Source organism: Semicossyphus pulcher, unplaced genomic scaffold, assembly GCF_022749685.1.
Source record: "Semicossyphus pulcher isolate SPU_LCO1_2020_fin unplaced genomic scaffold, fSemPul1.0.p SCAF_8, whole genome shotgun sequence".
NCBI lineage: Eukaryota > Metazoa > Chordata > Actinopteri > Labriformes > Labridae > Semicossyphus > Semicossyphus pulcher.
The window spans coordinates 21,705,787-21,727,560 of NW_027211759.1; the positions used below are offsets into that span (position 1 = coordinate 21,705,787).

At 43.7% G+C, this 21,774-nt stretch overlaps 1 protein-coding gene across 1 annotated transcript in view; it reads right to left on the reverse strand.

The window, feature by feature from the left end:
- Positions 1-21,774, reverse strand: part of b4galnt4a (beta-1,4-N-acetyl-galactosaminyl transferase 4a) — a 183,086-nt gene that overhangs the window by 11,359 nt on the left and 149,953 nt on the right. Inside the window, exons 8-9 of the mRNA XM_069686815.1 lie at positions 19,078-19,156; positions 2,791-2,857 (exon numbers count right to left, since the gene is read on the reverse strand). Coding sequence (XP_069542916.1) covers positions 2,791-2,857; positions 19,078-19,156 — 146 coding nt within the window. The remainder of the gene's footprint in view (positions 1-2,790; positions 2,858-19,077; positions 19,157-21,774) is intronic.

Sequence of the window (21,774 nt, forward strand, 5' to 3'; positions counted from 1 at the left end):
GCACCGACCTCATCACTCATTTCTCATTTATTTTACATGCAGAAATGTGAGGAGTGATAAGATAATATCTTAACCACCCTCCCACCCAGCCGGATCCTGCAGGTGGATTCTGGGGTACTGGTGCAGGACAGCGGTGGCAATGACTGAGCAGCCGGAGAGAGCAGAAATCCTGCAGCTTAAATAGAACGCCCGAATGGGAGGAAGTGTTTGTCATGTGATTGTGGAGAGTGACACATGTCAAGTATGAAGTCTGAAGGCTGTATTAAACTGCTCTTCAGGTTAAAATGTGAAGAACCCAGGAAGTCAGTAATAGCTGGAGATGCTGAGAGAAAGTCAGTCTATATGATGACATAACACATATTCTGTGCAATTTGTTTTGGTTTTGCGTCAATTGAAACATCAAAGATTATTTATATGCAAATCAACAGCATTTTCAAGCGTTTTTTACCCTGCAACACACCAAACTTGAACATGTATTAAAGCACTCACACAAAAAACGAGTTTACACAGATATGGCCTGTTCCAGTAACATATAATAGTACGGTGCAGTGCAGTGAAGATATTCATACAGGAGATCAGTGATATGCAGACCACGCTGGGACTTTGAGACTATGAGACTGTGCCATTCTGTCACTGGAAGACAGAAGTCTTCAGGGAAGTTACACACTTCCCACACTTCCCTCATAAAGAGTGATATTAGGGCAAGATGATCTCCACTCCTGTGCATAATCGCACACTCCCTCTTTTTCGCTCATGACACCTCTCTTTCTCCCTCTCCCTCTCTCTCCGCGGAATCGACTGTTTTAAGATATTAAATGAACTACCAAACGTCGGCATTTGAAAGTAACGTTTAGTAACTCTCCTTTACTGTGTAATTCACAGCCACACATCCTGTTATACAGTGTCCATGTAAAGCTGCAGTAATTGAACTCACTGCTGCTCTGTCTGACAGGATCAGCGTCCTGACGTCTCTTCTTATCTTCAGTTAAAAACACTAAACTCTCTGAAACATATAAATGTCACATAGCTCTGCAGGAAGTATCCTAAACTATTTAGATGCTATTGATATTGAACAGATAAAAATAAACTATTGCACAGTCTGAGTTACTTGCTGCAGCACCGTACTTCCTGTGCCCATGGTACCATGAAAAATGATCATTTCATTTGTAAAAATTCAATAAACCAGTTTTAGGTCCATGAAGATGGATGTTGAGAAAAGCATTCACATGAGATACCTCATTCTGTAAACATTCAATAATTAATTTAAGTAATTAACAATAAAGTGCTTACATGGATATTAGAACTAATGTACTCAGTTTGCAACAGTTTGCACAATTTATTATTGCTTTCCAGATACTGGCTATAAGCTGAAAACATTTGTACGGATAAAAAGTGCTGGAAAAAGCTCATTTCTGTACCACCCATCTGTTAGCATTTGGCTAACACTCTGTGAAGACGATTAGCTGAGAGCATGACATAAAGGGAGGAGCAGGGATGGGTGGGTGTAGGCGGAGATGAGGAGATGGTAATGCTTGAATCCAGCAGGTGACCTCATAAACTGCACAAGGCCTCCTTCTTCCCCTTTAACGGCGGGTCATAAACATGATGGCATACATTCCCCACAGAAACCCACAGCTTTGCCCGAAATGACATTTTCTATAGAGTTAGTATTTCTCCCTCGTTAGCAATGCTGAATCCCTGCGACACGCTGCTATTCTAGAAGCTAAAGAGGTTAGACATCTACTGAAGAGCTGCTGCTATAATCTCTGCCATGAATGACACGTATAGAGAAAACAGGAGACACTATTTAGACTCTTCTCTTTTGCTCGACATAGAGAAGATGGGCCATCCTCTTAAAAGGAGCAGCTGCCTTAGGAGAAAAAATATATATGACATGAGGGAAAATGTCGATCATAAGGCTTCAGCGAGACCTAGAAAACAAGAGTTTGTCTTAGGAGCAAGAGCTGATTCTTTGGCATTACACTACAGATCCATACCAGACCAGACTAATGAAGTTGTTATTTATAGCATCAGTTTCCTCTTTTCTATATGGCAAACGTTCAGCTGAATGCAAAGGCTGGAAATAGACAAGAGTGAGAAATATATGGAGTCAAAAAACGGTCAAAATGGTTTTGAGCTTGTAAAATAATGTTCACAAATAATTTCACACTCCGCAGTTGCATTTCATGTTTTGTGTGCATGTAAATAAATCGAATCAAAATCTAATTTGTGAAAATGTGTGCCAGTGACGATATCCAATCAGATTGAGTCTCTTTGTGTGGTAGGGCGGTTCCATGCGTTAGTTTGAGCGACCCCCGGGAACACCGCTCGTGCTAACTAACCGTGCCGTTGTGCAAACTTTTCTCATGTCTCAAAATACTGTAAATACCTGGGAGAAAAAGAGGAGCAGACATTTGGACACATTTCACATTTGATGTCAAGGAAAATAGGACGTCTGTTAGCGGTCCGGAGCGAGTACCACCAGTAAAAACATAACAAACCTGAAGCGACATTTGCAGGCGAGTCATCCCGAAATTCATTCAAAGGTAAGAATACTGAAGCTAACGTTTCTGTAGGGGCTAATTGTTTGTTTTTTTCTTAGTTAAACCACAAAGTCCACAAAACCACCGCTGTCTTGTACCGTTAACGTTACTGATTAGAAAAATGAGTGTGAAATTTGTGAACATCATTTCAATCTTTTTGACCTTTATTTGACTTCATAGAAATATTGCAACTCCTTTTATCTCCAAGATAAGAGGGCAGAAAGCAGCAGGTTGGAGGCGTTCTTACCTGTGTACAGGGAGATGTAGGCTGAGTCTATCACTTCATATTTCAGACCGGGCAGGAACGGGCGCCACTGTGTGTGAAAGCAGAAAGAGAGAGAGAGAGAGAGAGAGACAAACAGGTATGAGTGAGAGGACAAAACTCAATGCCAACATGTGGAAGGTACAAGGTGGGCAGAAATCGTCCATCACTGTTTGCAGGCTAAACTGCGACACTGTCTGCGTTATTGATCTCAGCCACATCACAGGATCGATCTGATGCCGGGGCTTTGTATAAATACACTCGAGAAGAGAGAGAGAAAAGAGGGAACAGAAGAAAAAGAAGTGTGGCGCAGGAAGAGAGAACAAGAGATGTGACGCCGTGAGGGGTAAGAGAGGGAGGGAGAAACAAGAGCAGAAAGAAGAAAATAGAGCAAGAACAGAGGCGTAGGAACGAGACGGTGACGAGTAGGTGTAGAAAGGAAGATCTAGTAATGACCAGAGAACAGAGAGAAGAACGGGGAGAGAGAGAGAGAGAGGAGCTACAATTCTTTTAAATAGATTTCACAATTACCACGTCACTTCTGGTTACCCAGGATATAATCACAGGAGACAGGTCATTTTGCAACCCTCGGGATGAGAATACAAATATAAACACCCTCCTCAGGCTCATGCAAATGCCTCCACATATGTATGCACAGCAGACACACACATTCGCTCCTTCAGATTGTGTTGCAATGCTCATTTTCATGCAGCTGGTTTTTGCAACAATCCAGTGTTTGTTTAATATAATATGTATGTTGTATCTTTCACCTTCAGATCCACGCTGAGACATTAACACAGGAGCAAACATCCAAGCAAGAAGAACAACAAACAAGGACACAGTGCGACTTCATGCTGAGCAGCAGCAGGTAGCAGCTCAGCGGGCCGCCGAACGCTTCGGCATTGTGTCGTTATTTTAGGGTGATCGTCCTCAAGGTCAAGTCAGTGGGCTGCCGCAGCCTAACTCCAGGAGGGACGAAAAAGTGTTGTTGTTGATGACTTTCACTGAATTTAGTTTCAGTCAACTAAAAAACAAAAACAAAAACTCCTTTGTCATAAATGTTAAATAAAGTAGTATTCACACAACAGTGATGTGAGTGATGTATGAATTAGGTTTAAATGGCCTCACTTGTTGTTGAAACTAAATGTAGGCTCACAAAAGAAGCCCTAATTGTAATGGAAGTGATGGTAGAGACAGAAACACTGGCTGATTGACAGTAGCATATAAGGACCCCAGACGCAAGCTTCAGACTTGTCATAGTGAGAAGAAGCAGTGTTTCTAACAACGTTAAAGAGGGGGTATCATGCTGTTTCACATTTGAAGACATATATACAATGTTACAATGTTGGATGCCCACAGTAAACGTGGGTGAAGTTTCAAATCTGTAGGTAAAAGTATGTTGGGGTAATCCCCAGGCTTCTCAGCTTAGTCTGCAGGCTGCTGTGAACGCTAGGTTTCACACCTGTGCTTTTTCCACACCTGTGCTTTTTCCACAGTGACCTGCCAAAATAGCATCTACCAAAAGGCCTAAACACTATAATTCCAACTCCTTCCATATCAATAATGGCTCAGTTTTGCAGGTTAAAGATACAGATTATTTTCTGTCAATAAAAGTTGACTATTAGGCACAAAAACTGGGGCGCCACTCTTTGGCTTGTGGACTACTGTTTTTGCTTTACTATGCCTCCATCCTGGTTGTCAGGTCGCAGTGGTAGAGACATGTCAATCACAGGTAGCCACGCCCTAATGCAAAGCATACCCTAATTTATTGTCTATTTATCTCTAAATGGGACCTTGATTTTCCAAAATGAATAGATTTCTGTATTGAATAAGATTAATTTTTGAGACGAGAGTGGGGGATGACATGCAGCAAGGGGCTGAGGGCTGGAGTCAAACCTGCGGCCGCTGCTGCGAGGACTATAGCCTCTGTATTTGGGGCGCCTGCTCTACCCACTGAGCTAAACCAGCGCCCACAGTGGCTTCACTTTTAAAACCAAAGGTCCACTTCTTTCACAGTCTACGAGATTGTTTGCAATGTTTTTTATGTTTATTTGTATAGGCACAAGTGTGAAGCAAGTAAACCGCATACTACAGCATTTATAGCCTTGGCTAATTTGCAATGCCTGATCCTACAATTAAACAGGATGCACAAAATCAAGCATGACTACATGACTGAGCCCTCTTCAAAAACTGTTTCAGTTTGAGTTGAAAATGCTCCCAGTCAGGGTCCGGTTTGAGCTCTGCAGGTCAGGCAGCTCACACTGCTTTAAACTCTTACGACGTGTGTGCAGGTACAAGATCCATTTTCTTTTTTTAAAACTACTTTTGTGTGTTGTGCTTTTGTTAGAGTGGTGGGTGGCAGAGTCACAGGGGAGAGGGATGAGACATGCATCAAAGGATCAGAATCAAACCGGGGCTGCTGCGATTAGGACTTAGCCTTTATGGTATGCGCTTAACCAGGTGAGCTGCTGGTGCACCTTTGTCCAACACATTTGCTGTCACATCGACCTCAACAGATAAACACTTGAGAAAAAACAACTGCATGTGCCCCCTATAGTATGTAGTTCTACACACAGCATATATGCGGCGTGTACTCCATGTGTAAGGGTGCATCCTCTGTGAAACAGTGTTGACAGCGAGCAGCAGGAAGATGCAGAGGCCTGCTCGCCGGCCTCATAAGATCAACAGAGAGGAAAGAAAATCAATATCCAAGGGGAAATAATAAAAAGGACCAGACGCAGAGCCAAAATGGGCAGCCAGCAGTGTTGTTCCATCATGCCTGGACCACCCAGTGACATGGGTTTGATATTGTTTTCATTCAGCAGGCCAACATTGAGTGCTGCTCCAACTCAGGTTTACCCACGCATACAAGCGTTTGGCTTCAGGTTCCATCAGGCACCGGTGATTTTGTGGCCCTCGATGATTAGGAGTTTATTGCTTCTGAGAGAACTGACTGCTGCTGTGTTTGTTTCCTCTAATTCAATCTGCTGCTGTGAAGCCTCAGGCACTATGGATATGAAGTTGTTTTGTTAGTGTGACATATAAGAGGCAGCGACATAATGAAACTCTCTGACCTTTACAGGTTTACATAAAAATCAATTCCGATTTGAGGTCCTGTGAGACTAACACGGGGTTAACACTTCCATTAGTGAATTTCCCAGAGAATAATATATTTTGTGTACGTGTCATTTCAACTTTCTTACTGTTAGCTGTCGTTCCTTTCACCGCTCAAAACCTTACAACACCTCCTCTCCTAATTAATCAGAAAACTTGCAGTGAAGTGAAACTTTAAGGGAAAGATGTTCCCTTGAATCAGAAAGCTTTAAATGGACAAAGGTTGTCCAGTTGTCATCCACGTCCATTTTTTCAGAAGAGGACATCCGCCATATGCTAAGCAGTCATTTTCCCCCTCTATGGCTCTGTGTCTTACAAAAGTGTACCAGACGTTGGGTCTGAGATTTCAGTGGCAGAGCAGCAGAACAAGAGAGATGTTAACAAGCCTGACGACACCTGCCTGAGGGAAAACAGCGCGAAACTGGGACTACACTGTTGTTGTCTATTTATTTCACTTCTATTTACACAAGGTGGTTTGGATGAGCAAGAAAGGAAGCATTTTACACTTACACTGATTTTCTGAGGACATAACCTTTATTTTAACAATATATAAATATATCCATCCACCCATTATCTATATTGCTCATCCTGTTCAGGGTCATGGGGGGCTACAGCCCATCCCATCTGTCACTGGGTGAGAGGCGGGGTACACCCTGGACTGATCACCAGTCACTGGACATTTAATGTACTAACAAGTATAACCTGTGTAGCCAAAGTGTGTTATAGTCCTCCATTGTTCCCCAAAACTATTAAAACCCCATTTAAGAGCTACACATCATGCATGGATGACATGTGTCTTCATACCATAAATGAGGGCCTGTGTCCACTAACGGTGCTAACAAAACCAATGCAGTTCATCGTTTTCAGCACTCGGCGTCCTCAGTGGTGTCGCTGTTGTTTACTGCTGTGCTCACAGCGCTCTCATTTGAAAATACTTTAACATTTGGAACACTGCTGCACTAGTCAATGTCACTTCTCCCTCACTGACCAATCAAAATCAAGAAGGGGCAGGATTTACGATATCAACTTTGTCAACAACAATGGCGGAGGAGAAGCTAATGCTTTTGTTGTTTCGAGGTTACAATTTCCAGGTGTAGAGCTGCTGCTAATGCCAGCACACGATTCCATTCCATCGTTTTTATGTTTTCTTTGTAAAAATTCCTTGAATAAAAGCAAATATTAAGCATACAGAGCAATTTAAGACAGACTTCACAGTCCGAGGGAAGCGGAAGTGCCGGCAGACAACTTTCGTAACCTAGCAACAGTAAGCGCAGGTGAGAAGTGCTCTGAAATCGAGATCGTGGGCACTGCCAGGTATAAAAAATGTTAGTGGACACCGGCCCTGATGCCGCTATAGCTAATTTTTACAACACAATTCTACAGCTGTAAATACCAACTAACCTACCGAATGTGTGTCATCCACAGCTGAAAATAGTCCTCAACAACTTTTGCTAAAACCTAAAGTCACTGTTTATTTTAGGAATATCTTTCATATAAAACTTTGCAGATTTATGACAAAACTTTCAGAAGCTACATTTTCAGTCAGACTGAACGGGGTTAGTGCTGAGCAGCAGAGACAGAGAAGTAGAGGAGTATTTTCTTTGGTTTTATTGACATTAGAAAAACAGATAACAGTAAAACTGCCTTATACTTTAAAGATAATGTGATTTATAACGATAGGTGCAGACATAACCTACGTATGATTTGAATGATGACTGACTGCATGACTGATATCTCTGCACGTAAAAGTTAGAGAATTCAAATATGATCCACGAAATAATGATACAACTATCTCACCCTCAAGATACAAGAAAATGTAATGACCCAAATAGAAAGGGGAAATTGACACTCTTCTCTGTATTCCCCGAACAGTTAATAAGCCTCATAAACTTTCCATCAGCCATGATTCAGTCTGTCACTTGTTTAGAGTCTAACTGAAGGTGGAAACCAGCACACATGCTTTCACTGACCTGGCTTAGTGTGTCTGTTGCCAGACAACTGTTGTGCCGCAGAAACGGTGACTTCATTGAGCATGACAAGTTGCTCACACGCCAAATATTATGTCCTGTAGTTGTGGTGTGAAAAAGGCAAAGTGACAGCTAACAAGCTAATGAGAGCACCTATTAATAACCTCTGAGCGCTTGTCTCTCGGTCTCCTGGTTTGGCTACCTTTAATGCTATGTGACATTCTACCTCCTCATTTATAGAAGAGTTTTATACAGCCACATTATGTATGTAGCAACAATTCAGTGAGAGTAACAGACATGTGATGAATATATTCTACTAATCACTACCACTATCATGTCTGTAGGGTAAATATAAAGCTACCTCCAGCAGCTTGTTAGCTTAGCTTAGCATGGAGTCTTAAAAACAGGGAGGAACAGCTAGCTTTGTTTTGTCCAACAGCAACAAAATCCATCAAACACTAATTAGCAATTATATATTGTCATACTGCAAGGCTGACAGACATCAATGAAGACTCCTGGTACTTACTGAATACCTGGTACTTCATTTATTTTAGGTGATTAGGTGATTTAGGTGAATGATTTATCGTTTTAACCATCACCATCACCATCAATAATGATGTGCGCATGTGCATTAGTCGCATTGCAGGACGTGAGATACTGAAGCAGACACACGTCAAGCTGCTACTTTATTGTCGCTCGGTGCAAAACAAAAACTCACCAGGTTCTTGTTGTCCATGACTTATCTACAGGAAAAGTCAGTCTGATATCACATGAGTGCAGCTCTTCACCAGAGCACAGAGTGAACTGCTGTGCATGCAGAGTCTGTGTGTCAACAAGCCCACACGCTGCTGCCGTCACCCGATGCATGCAACCAATTAAAAAACTTGTGTCCGCACAGCCTCTGCAGTCACTTAATGGCGTGTCTTTTCAATCCATACAGCCTCCCAAAGTTGTTTTACTGAACAGTGACACTTTTTTTAGTGAGGGAAAAAGACGCCTCCAACCTGGTGTGCGTCACTAAGTATCCCAGCATGCTTTGAGCAGCCGCTTGCAAAAAACAATTAATTTTCAGTCGTGTTAGTTTGCGTACAGTGGGTACACACCATGAGGTTGTGTGCGCCGACAGGACGTAGGATACGGCGAGCATCTGTTTCAAAAAGTTGCTGTTACCGGGCTAGTCATGTTGATTAAACATACATTTTAACACTGTTAGAAACGATAGAAAACATGAGTATAAGTAACTACAGCCCACAAGACTCCACCTGTAGGCTACTCTGTCTACTTTTTCATGCAGGTGTCTGAGTCACTGGAAGTGCCCACCTAAAAAGTCCCAAATAATAAAAGTATGATTGTCAATTGTTTATATGTAGCCTACATGAAAACACACAACATTAAACTGGTATAATTTCCTGCTTTTTTCTAATTCGTATTTAAAAAGGCAGGTATCGCATTGTCGTTTTTTCCCACAATTGTGCAGCCTTGGTTATCTGATATGTGTGTTAAATGCCTTTAAAACATTGCATCGTAAGTGCATGGTCACACGTGCAAAATCAGCTTTTGCAAATGTTTGCCTCTACTGCCACTCTACATGAACATAGGGCTGCTAAAACTTCTGTTCCGCTGTCAAAGCACCGGCGAACTTCAACCATCCACAGCGTGTGTGGTTGAACCGACTTGGCACTGCTCACAAAACAGCACCACAAGACACAAACCTCGCCTCAGCAGGGGAAGGTCATCGGTCTGCCGAGGTGCATGTGTGACGTGCCGTAAATCTGAGCTGAAATACTGCTGCTGCAAGAGTTTTTACAGGACAATGTGTCTGTTGCAAACCTGGACGACTTGTGGCCAATCAGATCATGCTTTTGTGTTTTAGACCTGATTTTAAACATTAATACATTTCTATCTCAATAATAAAGATACCGTGTGAGATGACAGGGCTTGACAAGAAGAGTTCCCTTCACTGATGGGATGCAAGAGAAGTTATGACAGCTTTGGTAGGAGAGTGTGAATTTTAACACTGGCAGTAATGGAAAGTCTGTAGCATGGAGCTACGGTTCTGCCCTCTGACAGGTGCATCAAGGAGGAACTCCTGACAGCCTCTGAGCAGACGCCTCCCAACAGACCACAGAAAAGACTGCCGGTGTTTTGATGCTGATACTGTTGTAGGAGCTTCAATGAAAGTCGACATTGAAATCAGAAAAAGCAAACCAAAAACTACAGCAAGAAAACAGGGACATAAAGCTCCTGACTGATTATACTCTTATTTCCATTGACAGCTAAACAAAAGTAAACACTCGTGTGCTGCAGGATAAATGCCACTCTGCATTCGCTGTCGCACCGACATGAAAACGGCGGTTTGTTTTTCCCGTCGTATCATGTCTCGCCCGAGGACGAAGGAACAATATTCAAAGAGGGATGAGGAGGTGGATACCGAGACGTGCTGTTTGATTTTCTATGTTGAATTAAACATTAGCCAAAGTGTCTCAGACCAGACGTTTCAAAAAGACAAATGAGCCCAATATCCATGGCAATTACTGGCCCGTCTTAGTCTGTGTGTCTACATCGATGCCCCGCGCGCTCTGAGGGGAAACTAGTTAGTCACACTTACACTCTGTCTGGATTCAAATCAAGTCAAACGTACATGACAGGATGTCTTAGCAAACCTGGTGAAATCCCGAATGTTTCCTCTGCAACCACATGAATGAAACCAAAGACAAAGACGCAGATGCCTCAGTCAGTGTGATGCATGCTGGAGAAGAGATAAAACAGGGAAAACACAGACCTGACTGATCATGTAAAAAGCTCTTTGCAGATTAAAGAAAACCTGCAGGCAAAATAATAAACTCAAGTTTGATTGAATTAAAAATGACACAAAAAGCACAATGAACATGAAAACTGCAGTCTCTTTTTCAGCAGAAGTACAACCTAGTGAAAAACTGCTTCATGCTCAAGGCTGTTAAAACTGCATTAACTACTCAAGTCACACTTTTCAAATATTACACTAACCCACAGATAGCATGCTGTGTCACTGCAAGATTTAGTGGCCTAGAAAGAAAGTTGGTAAAACAGAATAAGGAAAGTAAAAGTGATAAGGACACAGTGAGCGTGTGACGGGATTATAAATGTTTAAAATGGTTTCTCAAGTGTGGGACTTCAATCTGCATTAAAGACAGACAGCTGTACATTACTGTCGGTCCAAAATGTGTAGGAGTTTTCCAAGTGGTTTTATGAATAAGGATAACATCCATCCACATTATCCAAGAACTGACACATAGAGACAGAAGCCCTTTCACAATTTTACATACAGGCAATTCAAGAGTCACCAATGAACCTAACAAGCACGTCTTTGGACTGTGGGAGGAGGCCGGAGTACCCGGAGAGAACCCAAGCATCTTCAGACTCCAGACTGAAGGAGCTGCAGTGGGATTCGAACCAGGAACCTTGTTGCTGTGAGGCGACAGCACTAACCATTGCACCACCATGCCACCCATTTCTTGCACTTCTCATCATCCTCGTAAAGATGGAGCGCCTGGATGATCAACCTGCAATCATTACAGTCACATTGATCGGCGTTGATAGTGCCCTCTGGAGGATGGGAGGACAAACAACATGGAATTAAAGGACCCCATGCCATTTAAGAGCTATTATTCCTGGTTTTTCCATAGAGTTAGGACATTTCACAAACTGGACCTTGCCCACTTACACTTCTTTGCAGAGTGAACTCCATTTGACACTCACAGCTTATCGGAGCACCCTTCGTTGCGGTGAAGGGATTAAATATGGCGCAGAGCTTTGAGACGAACTCTCCTCAGAGAGACAGGAAATTTGTGTAATTATGGTTTTGTGTCACACAGAAAGCTACGGAAATACCAGAGAGGCAGAGTCATGAAACTAACCCCACATCATGAGGATCTGATGTTAAAGAACTTTTTACAACCGTTCCTGTAAATATATCAGTTTGTACGGGTAATAACACAGAACTTTATTGTACGTCTCTCATCTCATGACCATCATAACACGGTGTTGCACCTGGTCGGTAAGTCAGCATGGGTGCAGACTCGCTGGTGGAGGGTTTAACAACCCACTCCACACTCAGAGGTTTGGGACAGCACAGGAGAGGGTGTAGGGGGAGGGTTGGAGAAAAGCCCATCACTCTTAACTGTTTGGAATTAAAGGGCAAAAGGACAAGGGGAGATTAAAATGTGAATAACTTATAAAGCCATATGATGATGTGAGCAATGAGGAAAAACAAATGGACACAGTACAGCCTACAAGTGCTGCAGAGCACCAAACACAAAACCAAAGTCATATTAATCTGGGGTCTTAAAATGTTTACGTTTTTTATGGGAGGAGAACGTGTGCAAATGTGTGCTTTGAGATGATAAAGAGCAAAGTAAATGAGCCAAATATGAAGTTGCGAAAAGTTGGGAAAAAAAGTACTTGAAAAGCTAAAGGAGAGCACAGAGGTAAAAAAAAATCCATATGTCTGAGAGCGGCTGAACTACAGCCAGCCCTAAAAGGCGTTGAAGTGGTAAAGAAACAGAGAGAAAGCTGACTTATTGCCAAAGTAAAACGACACACGCCGTATACTTTAACAGTTGGCTCCAGGTCGCAGGGACCACTACTGATTTATATGGAGGAGGGGAGGCGTGAGGCAGATGTTGAGGGGGCCTGGGTGCTCATTTGGGTACGGTTCTGCCTTTGTGAATACACCCAGGAGTCTGCGGGGTTCGTGTGCACACACCGGTGTGTGTATTAATTGGCAGGGCAGTTTGAGGTTCGGCCAGCCAGGAGTGATAAAACTGGGTCATTAAAGCCGTGCATTAAATCCCACACCTCTGGCCTCTCCATAAAGTTGCCATTACTAATTAAGGCGTGCCTTTCTTCTCGTCTTTCTCTCACTCCCTCTTCCTCTCAATCACACCGTTTAACGGCCGACACTCTCCTTCATTCTGTCACAGGAGTTAGCAGGAGACGTTTTCCATTAGGGCCGGTGGAAAGGTCCGCCGTTTCGCCGTCAAAGATCCAGACGACATTTAAGCAAACCTAATGACACAACAGCGCGCTAAGTCTTCTTACATCCTGTGTAATCCTTTTAAAAAACACTCATCACTTTGAGGAGGGTTTATTTGAAGCTAATTGAAGAGAAACATGAGGCAGAGCGCGGTAATGGAAAGGTTCAGTCAGAGTGCAGGTTTAGTTACTTGCCTACTCATCCTAACAATCTCCTCATTCATTGGCCTGCTGTGCGTTCACACAAATAGATGTTTCCACCGCCTTGGGAGCGCAACAGTGTACTCCCAACGTGTCACTTCCTGTCTCGAATAATGTTTATGTTCCGCCTTCCAGCTGCGATTCTTCCTAATTCCCTCACAGGATGGAAAAAAGAGGCCAACACAGAGAGAACAAGGCTTCCCTCTCTTATTTCGTAGCCAAAAGGTAACTTCCAGCGTTGTGTACGATCTGATATTTACTCCCTCTTGTTTCTTTGTAACAAGCGCAGCTAAACAAATACACTCCCCGGGGAACAGCCCACCTTTGACCGTGCAATCACAGCGCGGCACAGAACACAGAAGAAAGGAGCTGTGAATCCACACTATCTGCTCTTTAACAAATGAGTGCAGCGCTGGGTTTCTGCGGATTTATGTGAGCCCTGGGCTTACGCTGTTGTGGGCCGGTCACGGTAAATCTGCTATTTTTGTCAAGGTGTGAAATGTATTCGGCTGTTAAATCACACACCGGGGCCTTTTCTGTGACAGCGCGGCATGCGCACACACACATACACACATACACACACACGCGCGCACAACCCCCGACCGCACACAATCTTGATTTGCTGCGTGACTTTTGTACGCTTCATTAAATTGTTTCTACAAGTGAGAACGCACTTGGATTGCTTCATGAGTAGTGGGCTGGCAGAGGCAGAAAAAGAGAGAGAAGGGGCTCCATATGACCTTGGTTGATATAATACCCTGAACGGTTTTATGGATGACTGGTTAACTCTGCTAAGAAGTTGATGATGTGAATAAGATGAAGGAGAGGACGCCTCGAGTGCACACCCTCTATGTATCCTTCCTCACACTCTGCCCTATTTTGTTTGTCCTCCTTATTCTGTTTCTTCTTTTTGGCAGTTGTGTTTCTTTTGTCTTTGTCGAGCTCTGATTAAGAGAACGAGACCATCAGATGAAAGGAGTTGAATTTCTTGCTAAACAGATTTGCAGGATTGCAATGTGTAGATATTTTTTTCAGCAGTGTCCCCCTCATCTCTCCATGAGATGATCAGCACTGGCTTCCACTGTGATTACACACCGATCAGCCATAACACAATGACCACTGACAGGTGAAGTGAATAACTATAGCACCTGTCAGTGAGTGGGATACGTTATGTAGCAAGTGAACATTTTGTCCTCGATGTTAATGTGTTGGAAGCAGGAAAAATGGGCAAGAGCAGGGATGTGAGCGACTTTGACAAAAACTAAATTGCGATCGCTAAAAGGCTGGGTCAGAGCATCTCCAAAACTGCAGCTCTTGTGGGGTGTTCCCCGTCTGCAGCGGTCAGTGCCTACCAAAAGTTCTCCTAGGAAGGAAAACCGGTCTCTTATCTGGGGAGGACATGTCACCAGGATGCACTCAAGCACTGCTATTCACGTGGATGTGACTTTGACACGTACCACCTACCTAAACATTGTTGCAGACTAAGTACACCCCTTCATAGAAACAGTGTTCCCTAATGGCAGTGGTCTCTTTCAGCGGGTAGTGCGCCCTGCCACACTGCATCAATAGTTCAGGAATGGTTTGAGGAACACGAGTTCAAGGTGTTGACTTGGCCTCCAAATTCCCCAGATCTCAATCCAATCGAGCATCTGTGGGATGTGCTGGACAAACAAGTCCGATCCATGGAGGCCCCACTTCTGCTGCTAACGTCTTGGTGCCAGATACCTCAACACACCTTCAGAGCTCTAGAGGAGTCCATGCCTCGGCAGGTCATGGCTGTTTTGGCGGCAAAAGGAGGAGCTACACAATAGTAGGCAGGTGGTCACAGTGTTATGGCTATGTATGTAACGACGAACACAGTATTGTTTTGGGTTTATAATAGGGGTCACTCAGTCAAAAGTCAGCTCTCATTTTTATAGCCTTCTTCTATTGACTCACTTTCCCCACTTTCATCAACCCTCAGCAGCCTCAGCCCAAGTTTTTGTTGGTAAAGCTTAAAAATTCTACGATATATTTTCTGCTCAGCACCAAACAACCAGCAGGTGAAAATATCTGAGCCAGATATATTTCCCTTATTTCAGTCAGACAACTCAGTCAGACCTCATCACTCTTCGCAGATTTATTTGAGTGATGAGTGATAATATCTTAAACCCCCCCCCAAGCCGGAGCCTGCAGGTGAATGCTGGTGTGGTGGTGGGGCTGAAAGTGGTGCAGGGCAGCGACAGCAATGACAGAGCAGATTGAGAGACCGGAAATGTTGCAGCTTAAATAGAGCGTCAGGTTGGGAGGAAGTGTTTGTCAGGTGATTGTGGAGAATGACGCATGCCGAGTGTGAAATCAGAGCAGTTCCAGTTGCCTGTCTGAACTAGCTCACAGACGTCACTCCATTAGAAACCGAAAACAGAGCAAAAAGCTTCCCTTTAAATGGATATAATGTTCTTCCTCTGAGTCACCATGACACTTATTTACTGTTAAAGCTTGATAAGATTTATTGCAAATGCAACAAGCCTCTCACGACATAATCTCAAGGCTGAATTACTACTTTATTCATAGTATTGGATTGCAGACATCTGGGTGGCAAACAACAGGTGACAGAAATCTAATAGCAGGTGATCATCATTAAATGAGCTGCGGTCTTGTGCCAGATTGTAGGGCAAACACATAATGATAATACCACAAACAAGAGCCAAAACAAGGAAACAACATTAGTTTGCAACGGCAAGTCCAGCGTTCAGATTTCCCGACTCCCTCGAATGCATCAGAAATGATCGTTCTGACCTACGTTCAACAAAGGAGCATTTCTTCTCCTCTTGAGCACAGACCTGACCAAGCTTCATTTTTACTTAAATAAATCTGCATCATGATGTTGAATCTTCGGCGAAGGTAAGACCTGTTAAAAACAAGTAAATACAATGCAGCATGCGGACAAGGACATCTTGACTGGGTGTCTTTTATCACTAACCGCTGGCTACACGCCAGGCATGTTCCCCATTGTCCCCAGAGGCTATAAGGTATAAGCTATATCGTCGTCAGACTATAGCTGATGGGATCTGATATTGTGCAAAACTGAAAACAACCATTGTCATGACAACGCAGTCAAGGTCTATTGCGACCCCAAAACAATTGAAACTACAACTAAAGTTCCGTTCCACTGCAGAACATCAGACTATCTATCCACAGGACCCCCCCTCCATACCGTCACCAGTTAAACCAGCAGCTGCCACCAGTCCACCAACAAGCACATAATTACACTGAGTCATCTCTGCATTATATCTCACCTACTCAGTCTGTTTGTCCTGTCCACGGCCTCTCCAAATACAGGCAGAGGTATTTGTTTGCTGCTGGGATGTGGCTGTCATGGGCTGTAATTTATTAGTCACACTTGCACATCATCATCATAACATTCATAACACACCCACACCGACGACCCGCAACATCCCACAGCGACAGTACACTGAGAGTCCTGCCATGGACAGGACATTTCATAGAGGCTGTGCGAAAATACACAGCAGCTGATTGTGCCAATGTAACATTTTGGAGGTAGACTTAAGGAAGTCCTCTGCCTACTTCTCATCTGGTTTACATGGGGTTCTCCTGTGAACACAGAGCTGTGTGAGTTCAGGTCCTCTCTTAAAACGATCATCGAGACGCAGACAATCTAAACTTAAAAGTAAGCAGACTAGAGAAACACAGGAGAGAGTAGAGCAGGACGCTGTGGCCTTAAGGAGTGGGGAAGTGACGAGTAGCGTGTGGAAAGTTAAGAAAAGCAAACAAAAATATCACAAGACAGTTATGTTTATAAAGATGCAGGAAGAGACTTAAGAAGAGCTAACAGGAAGATAGAAATATAGGTGGAAGACAGTAGCCAGAGGCACTCAGGCAGAATTTGCAGGGAATACAGATTGGCTGGGAGGGAAGTAAAAAAAATCATTAACCTTGCGGGTGTAAAAATGACACTGAAGTTTTATAAAAGAAGCGAGCGACTCCTCTGCTGCAGCGCTGCTGATGATGATGGTCAGCGCGATGACGATAACCCCGGGCTTGTTAAGAGACACATTCCAAACACACACCAGTGATCTCTTTTTATCATCCACCCTCCCACTCAAAGCGCAGACTCACACGAGGCGTGTGGGCTCTCGTTTGAAACTTCATCTCGAAAATTAAGCCCCACTCATCTCTGAGCTTTGCCGGAGGTGCAGAACACAGCTACTGAGAGAGAAATGGTGCAGAGGAGAGGCGCAGCGCCGAGAGAGAAAGCACAAAGTTAGAGAGGAAGAAAAAAGTACAGCACAGAGATACAGAGAGAGGGAGGGAGGAAAAAAGTTAAAAGAACTGCTGAGGAGGAGAGTGATGACTGATGGAGGAGTGGAAAGAGGAGAGAACAATAGTTGAGAGATTTTAAACCCTTTGAAAGTGAAAGTAAGTGTCAGATGAGTCCCCGGAAGAAGGAGGAAAATGCAAAGTAATGTACAGCAAAGGAGGGAGAGGAGATCTTCGTACTTCAAACACCTCCTTCCATTCCTCTCCATCACTGTGGCAGTGTTAAACACAGGGTACAAGTGAGAGGGAAATGCAAATCATCCTGCCAGAGGTAAAAGCTTTCTCAAGACAGGTGAGAGCATTTTCATATGCTAACAGTCGCTGATTTGAAGAGGGAAATGAAAAGAACAGGAGGGCAGGAGATGTTGAAAGAGGCAGAATAGAGAGGGAGAACGTGATTGGATAATATATGATACTATGGGAAAGTAAAGTAAAACCATATATAGAGAAAGAAAATCCATTCATTGAGAGGAAAAAAAAAAACTATTTGACAGACTTTATCTGCAAACCCTCTGACAGTTAATCTAACTTTGGATAGGACAGTGGATATTTCTGTGGCCGACAAGGGCAATCGCAAACAGCCCAAACGTGCTGCAAAAGGCCGAAACAAATGCATGAACATCAGACGCGCTGCGAATACAGAAACAATGCAGAGTCAAAACACACACTCCCAGAAAACACACGCAAAAGAAAAAACGCTGCAAATCCAGTCAAATCCAACACAACGGAAGTGCTCCAGGCATGTCGGGGGCGCTCCGTGTAACAGCTAAGAGCAAGAGCTAAGTGTTGCTTCCATTAGCAATGGATCTAAGTAAGCGGTGCAGCTAGCTGTACTACCAGCTGACTCTGCCCGGTGTCGGGCTCTGAGCACAAGGGTGTGTCAGTGCTCACAAAAGGAGTAAGATTGTTTCTATACAGTCATTTTTTATGGCCACAGTGCCACAAGGTCAGTGTAATACGGAGCACTTAAAGGCGCACAGATGGGAAGTGCCTTTGTATACATTTCCATAGAAACGATTCACAGTTTGTCTTAAGACAGCAGGTTGAGATTTTTCATCAGAAAACACTTCTTAAGGGGCGCTTGTTTAGCTCAGTGGGTGAGCAGGTGCCCCACATAGAGGGCCACTGTCCTCGATGCAGCAGGCGCAGGTTCCACTCCCGCCTCGGCCCCTTTCTGCATGTCATCTCCCACTCTTTTCTCCAAATATTTTCTGTGTCTCTTCAGCTGTATGTTCATACAAGGAAAAAATGGCCCAAAAATAATCTCTCAAAAAGAAAAGGCTACATAAGCACGTACAGGACAAGAAGTCCAAGAGATAAGACGTACTGCTTTGTCCACAGGGGTCGCCAAGATCGACGCAAAAGATATTGATAATTACACTTAATTTATGTTTTTAATCAGACAGTACTTTTTTTTTTTCAGCACCCTTTTTGCAAGAAAATTACCTTTAAAAAACCCCAAAAAACTCATTTATTTGGCCTGTTTTATGCCTGTATTGAGAGGGAGATGGGACAGAGGATCGTGTCAGAAACAGGGGTGTAGAGAGTGGGGATGATGAGGGTAGGAGTCGAACCCGGGGCCGCCCCATGAAGGACTGTACCCTCTGTATATGGGACGCACGATTCAACCGCCGAGCTAACCTTTTTTTACACTTACCCCGACCTCCACGTGATCCGAGCCCTTGTCGTCCTGCTTGTGGAGGATCTCAAAGTAGTACTGTCTGGACGACATCAGGCTGAAGAGAGACGAGCAGAGAGAGGATACGATTAGTTATCAACCCTTCAGAGATGCAGTGAGAAAGTTGGAGCCACCTATAGCTAAAGATATAACGAGATTGAATGATGCTGCAGTGAAATAAGGTGAACACTTTGACTTGAATGGCACAGAATAATCATGAAAACATATGCCAGTTGGACCGGAGCATAAACTGGTTAATCAGCCCAGAATAGAGCTCTGTGCTGGAGGCAAAGATGGCAGCGGAGACGGCAGAGAGCCAGGATATTACCAGCCTCGGGTCCTGAATAAAACACTCCTTCAGAGACTGTGGGAAGAAAATCGATGCTCCACATAAATCAACATTTTACACTGAAACGGGCTCCAATATTTCTCTGGGACTCCTGGTTCGGCCGAGTAAAGGGCTGCATGTTTAGTCCCAGCACTGATGAAACACGCACGCACACACACACACACACACATCGAGCGACAATGCTTTATTCTTATCAAAAACACATCTCGGATAATAGGCCAGCATCTGTTACTGAATGAGGGACAACCAAGCGCTGCTGCACACATCATTAGCTCTCAACACACACACACATATAAAGTAGCTGAATATGCACACACGCGGGTGTGCGATGAATAAAACTGTTTTTTCATGTTTATATGCACGGTGCACATCTACAGTGTTTAAACAGACAGAAAAATTATTCTTACAGGAACAACAGTACCGTATCCTCTGTGGAGAACCAAATTCCTATAAAAGACCATGTTAATGGTGTTTGCCTCAGCCGGGTAATTTGTGAAACATTTGCCACTCTGAACTTTGGAGACATTCGGCTCCTCCATATTCATGTGCCCCGATTCACTTAGATATATAATGGCTTTCTTTTTCTTGTGTTGATTTTCTGTCCTTGTTTCTTCCCCTGTTCCTCTATTTTTCCTCTCCTGAAACAAACACAATCACATTGTATGTTTGGAATGAAAAATGCCCCACTAGGGATGTCAGTTTCGGTTGATTTTGCTATCGGCAGACTGACACCCATTAACTGGCAACCGACTGTCGAATCTTGTCAGAAACAAAGAAACAAAATGATGTAAAATACAAGACGCTTGACTGTTTATCAGACCATAAATGAGACAACAATATGATATATATCCCTCGATACCTCCTCCATGTGTTGGGGGAACAGACTTCAACACAACACCAATTATTTATAGACATTTTCAAGCTAACGTAAGCTAGTGTTGCACACTGTTAGTGCTGTAGGGGAGCTGGAGAGTGGAGCTGAGTGTGTATGTGTGTGCAAATTAACCTATAGACCGATACGCGTAACCGGTCAATAATATTCTTGGTGGTTAACCGTTGACATCCCTATGCCCCACAAAACAGGACAAGACAAAGAACAGAAGAAGACAAGCAAGCCGACATTCAAGCATTCTTGCCGCATGATGTTATCCTTGTTCGAGAGAGTGAATGTTAAGCCGCTTTCCCACTAGATAAAACCCGACGGTCAAATGACTCTGCAGTAGACCCGGGTAATTATGGCCTCCGCTCCGATCGGCATTGATGGGAACACAAAATTGACGAAAAAAAAAACAACACAAATTTGATAAACAGACTGAATGAGTAATAGATACAATAAAGACCTAACCACTGTAACATCTTCACTGATTATAAACCTGTTGTTCAGACGTCAGACAGTGACGCAGCAGAAAAGAGAGCCAAAGTATACTCCACTGGCAATGGGAAGAGACAATCAGCATTTATTAGGGAGTCTTCCTGGGTCCAAAAACCCGTGTCAGTGCTCTAGTTTTGGTGGGAAAGGGGTATAACAGTCAAGGTGCTTTTACATGTCAGCCTTCACCCTTTCACACGCATGTTTACTAATTTAGTGCCATGCTAGGCAACTAATCATTCACACACACTCACACACTGCAGGCCACGCCTCCAGGAGCAATTTGGGGGTCAGTATCTTGCCCAAAGATACTTTGGCATGTAAACTTTAGGAGATGGGGATCGAACCGCCAACCTTCCAATTGGAGGGCAACCCACTTTACCTCTGTGCCACATCTGCCCCCCACAATAGTGTTAATCTTTTAGTCCATACGAAGTCAAAGGTGACAGAAGCCTCTAAAACGGTTCCCAGAGCCCAGGGCTTTAACCTAAAGAGAAAAGCAGAGAAAATAGTGCCTTTTTGAGGAACCAGAGCCAGCTATTTGATGGATAAACGACCTGAAGGTTATCAAACCTGTGGCTGATTGAATTTTTGTCAACACATTGCTTAAAGGACCAAATGTTTCAGAGCTACCAAGTTACAGTGCAGACTTATTCTGCTGTGTAAGTGTGTGTATTTACTCCTGACGTGGTTGACCGAGTTGAGAAGGAAGGACAAAGGCTGAAAGGGGGGAAGGGGGGGTGGTCACGTGTTGCCACGCGCACAAATAACGCCGGCACATCATCAGGCTGCCCGGCGTTGTGTGACCAATAAATCATGGCAGGTGCAGGAGAGCAGTGACAGTGTGCTAAGGTCACTCGCTCATGAATAGGGAACATCCCTCCATGCAGCTGCTGAAACGGCACTCGGGGAACCTAAGTGGCACTTTTAGCTGCTGGCAGCCTGCTCGCCCTCTCTC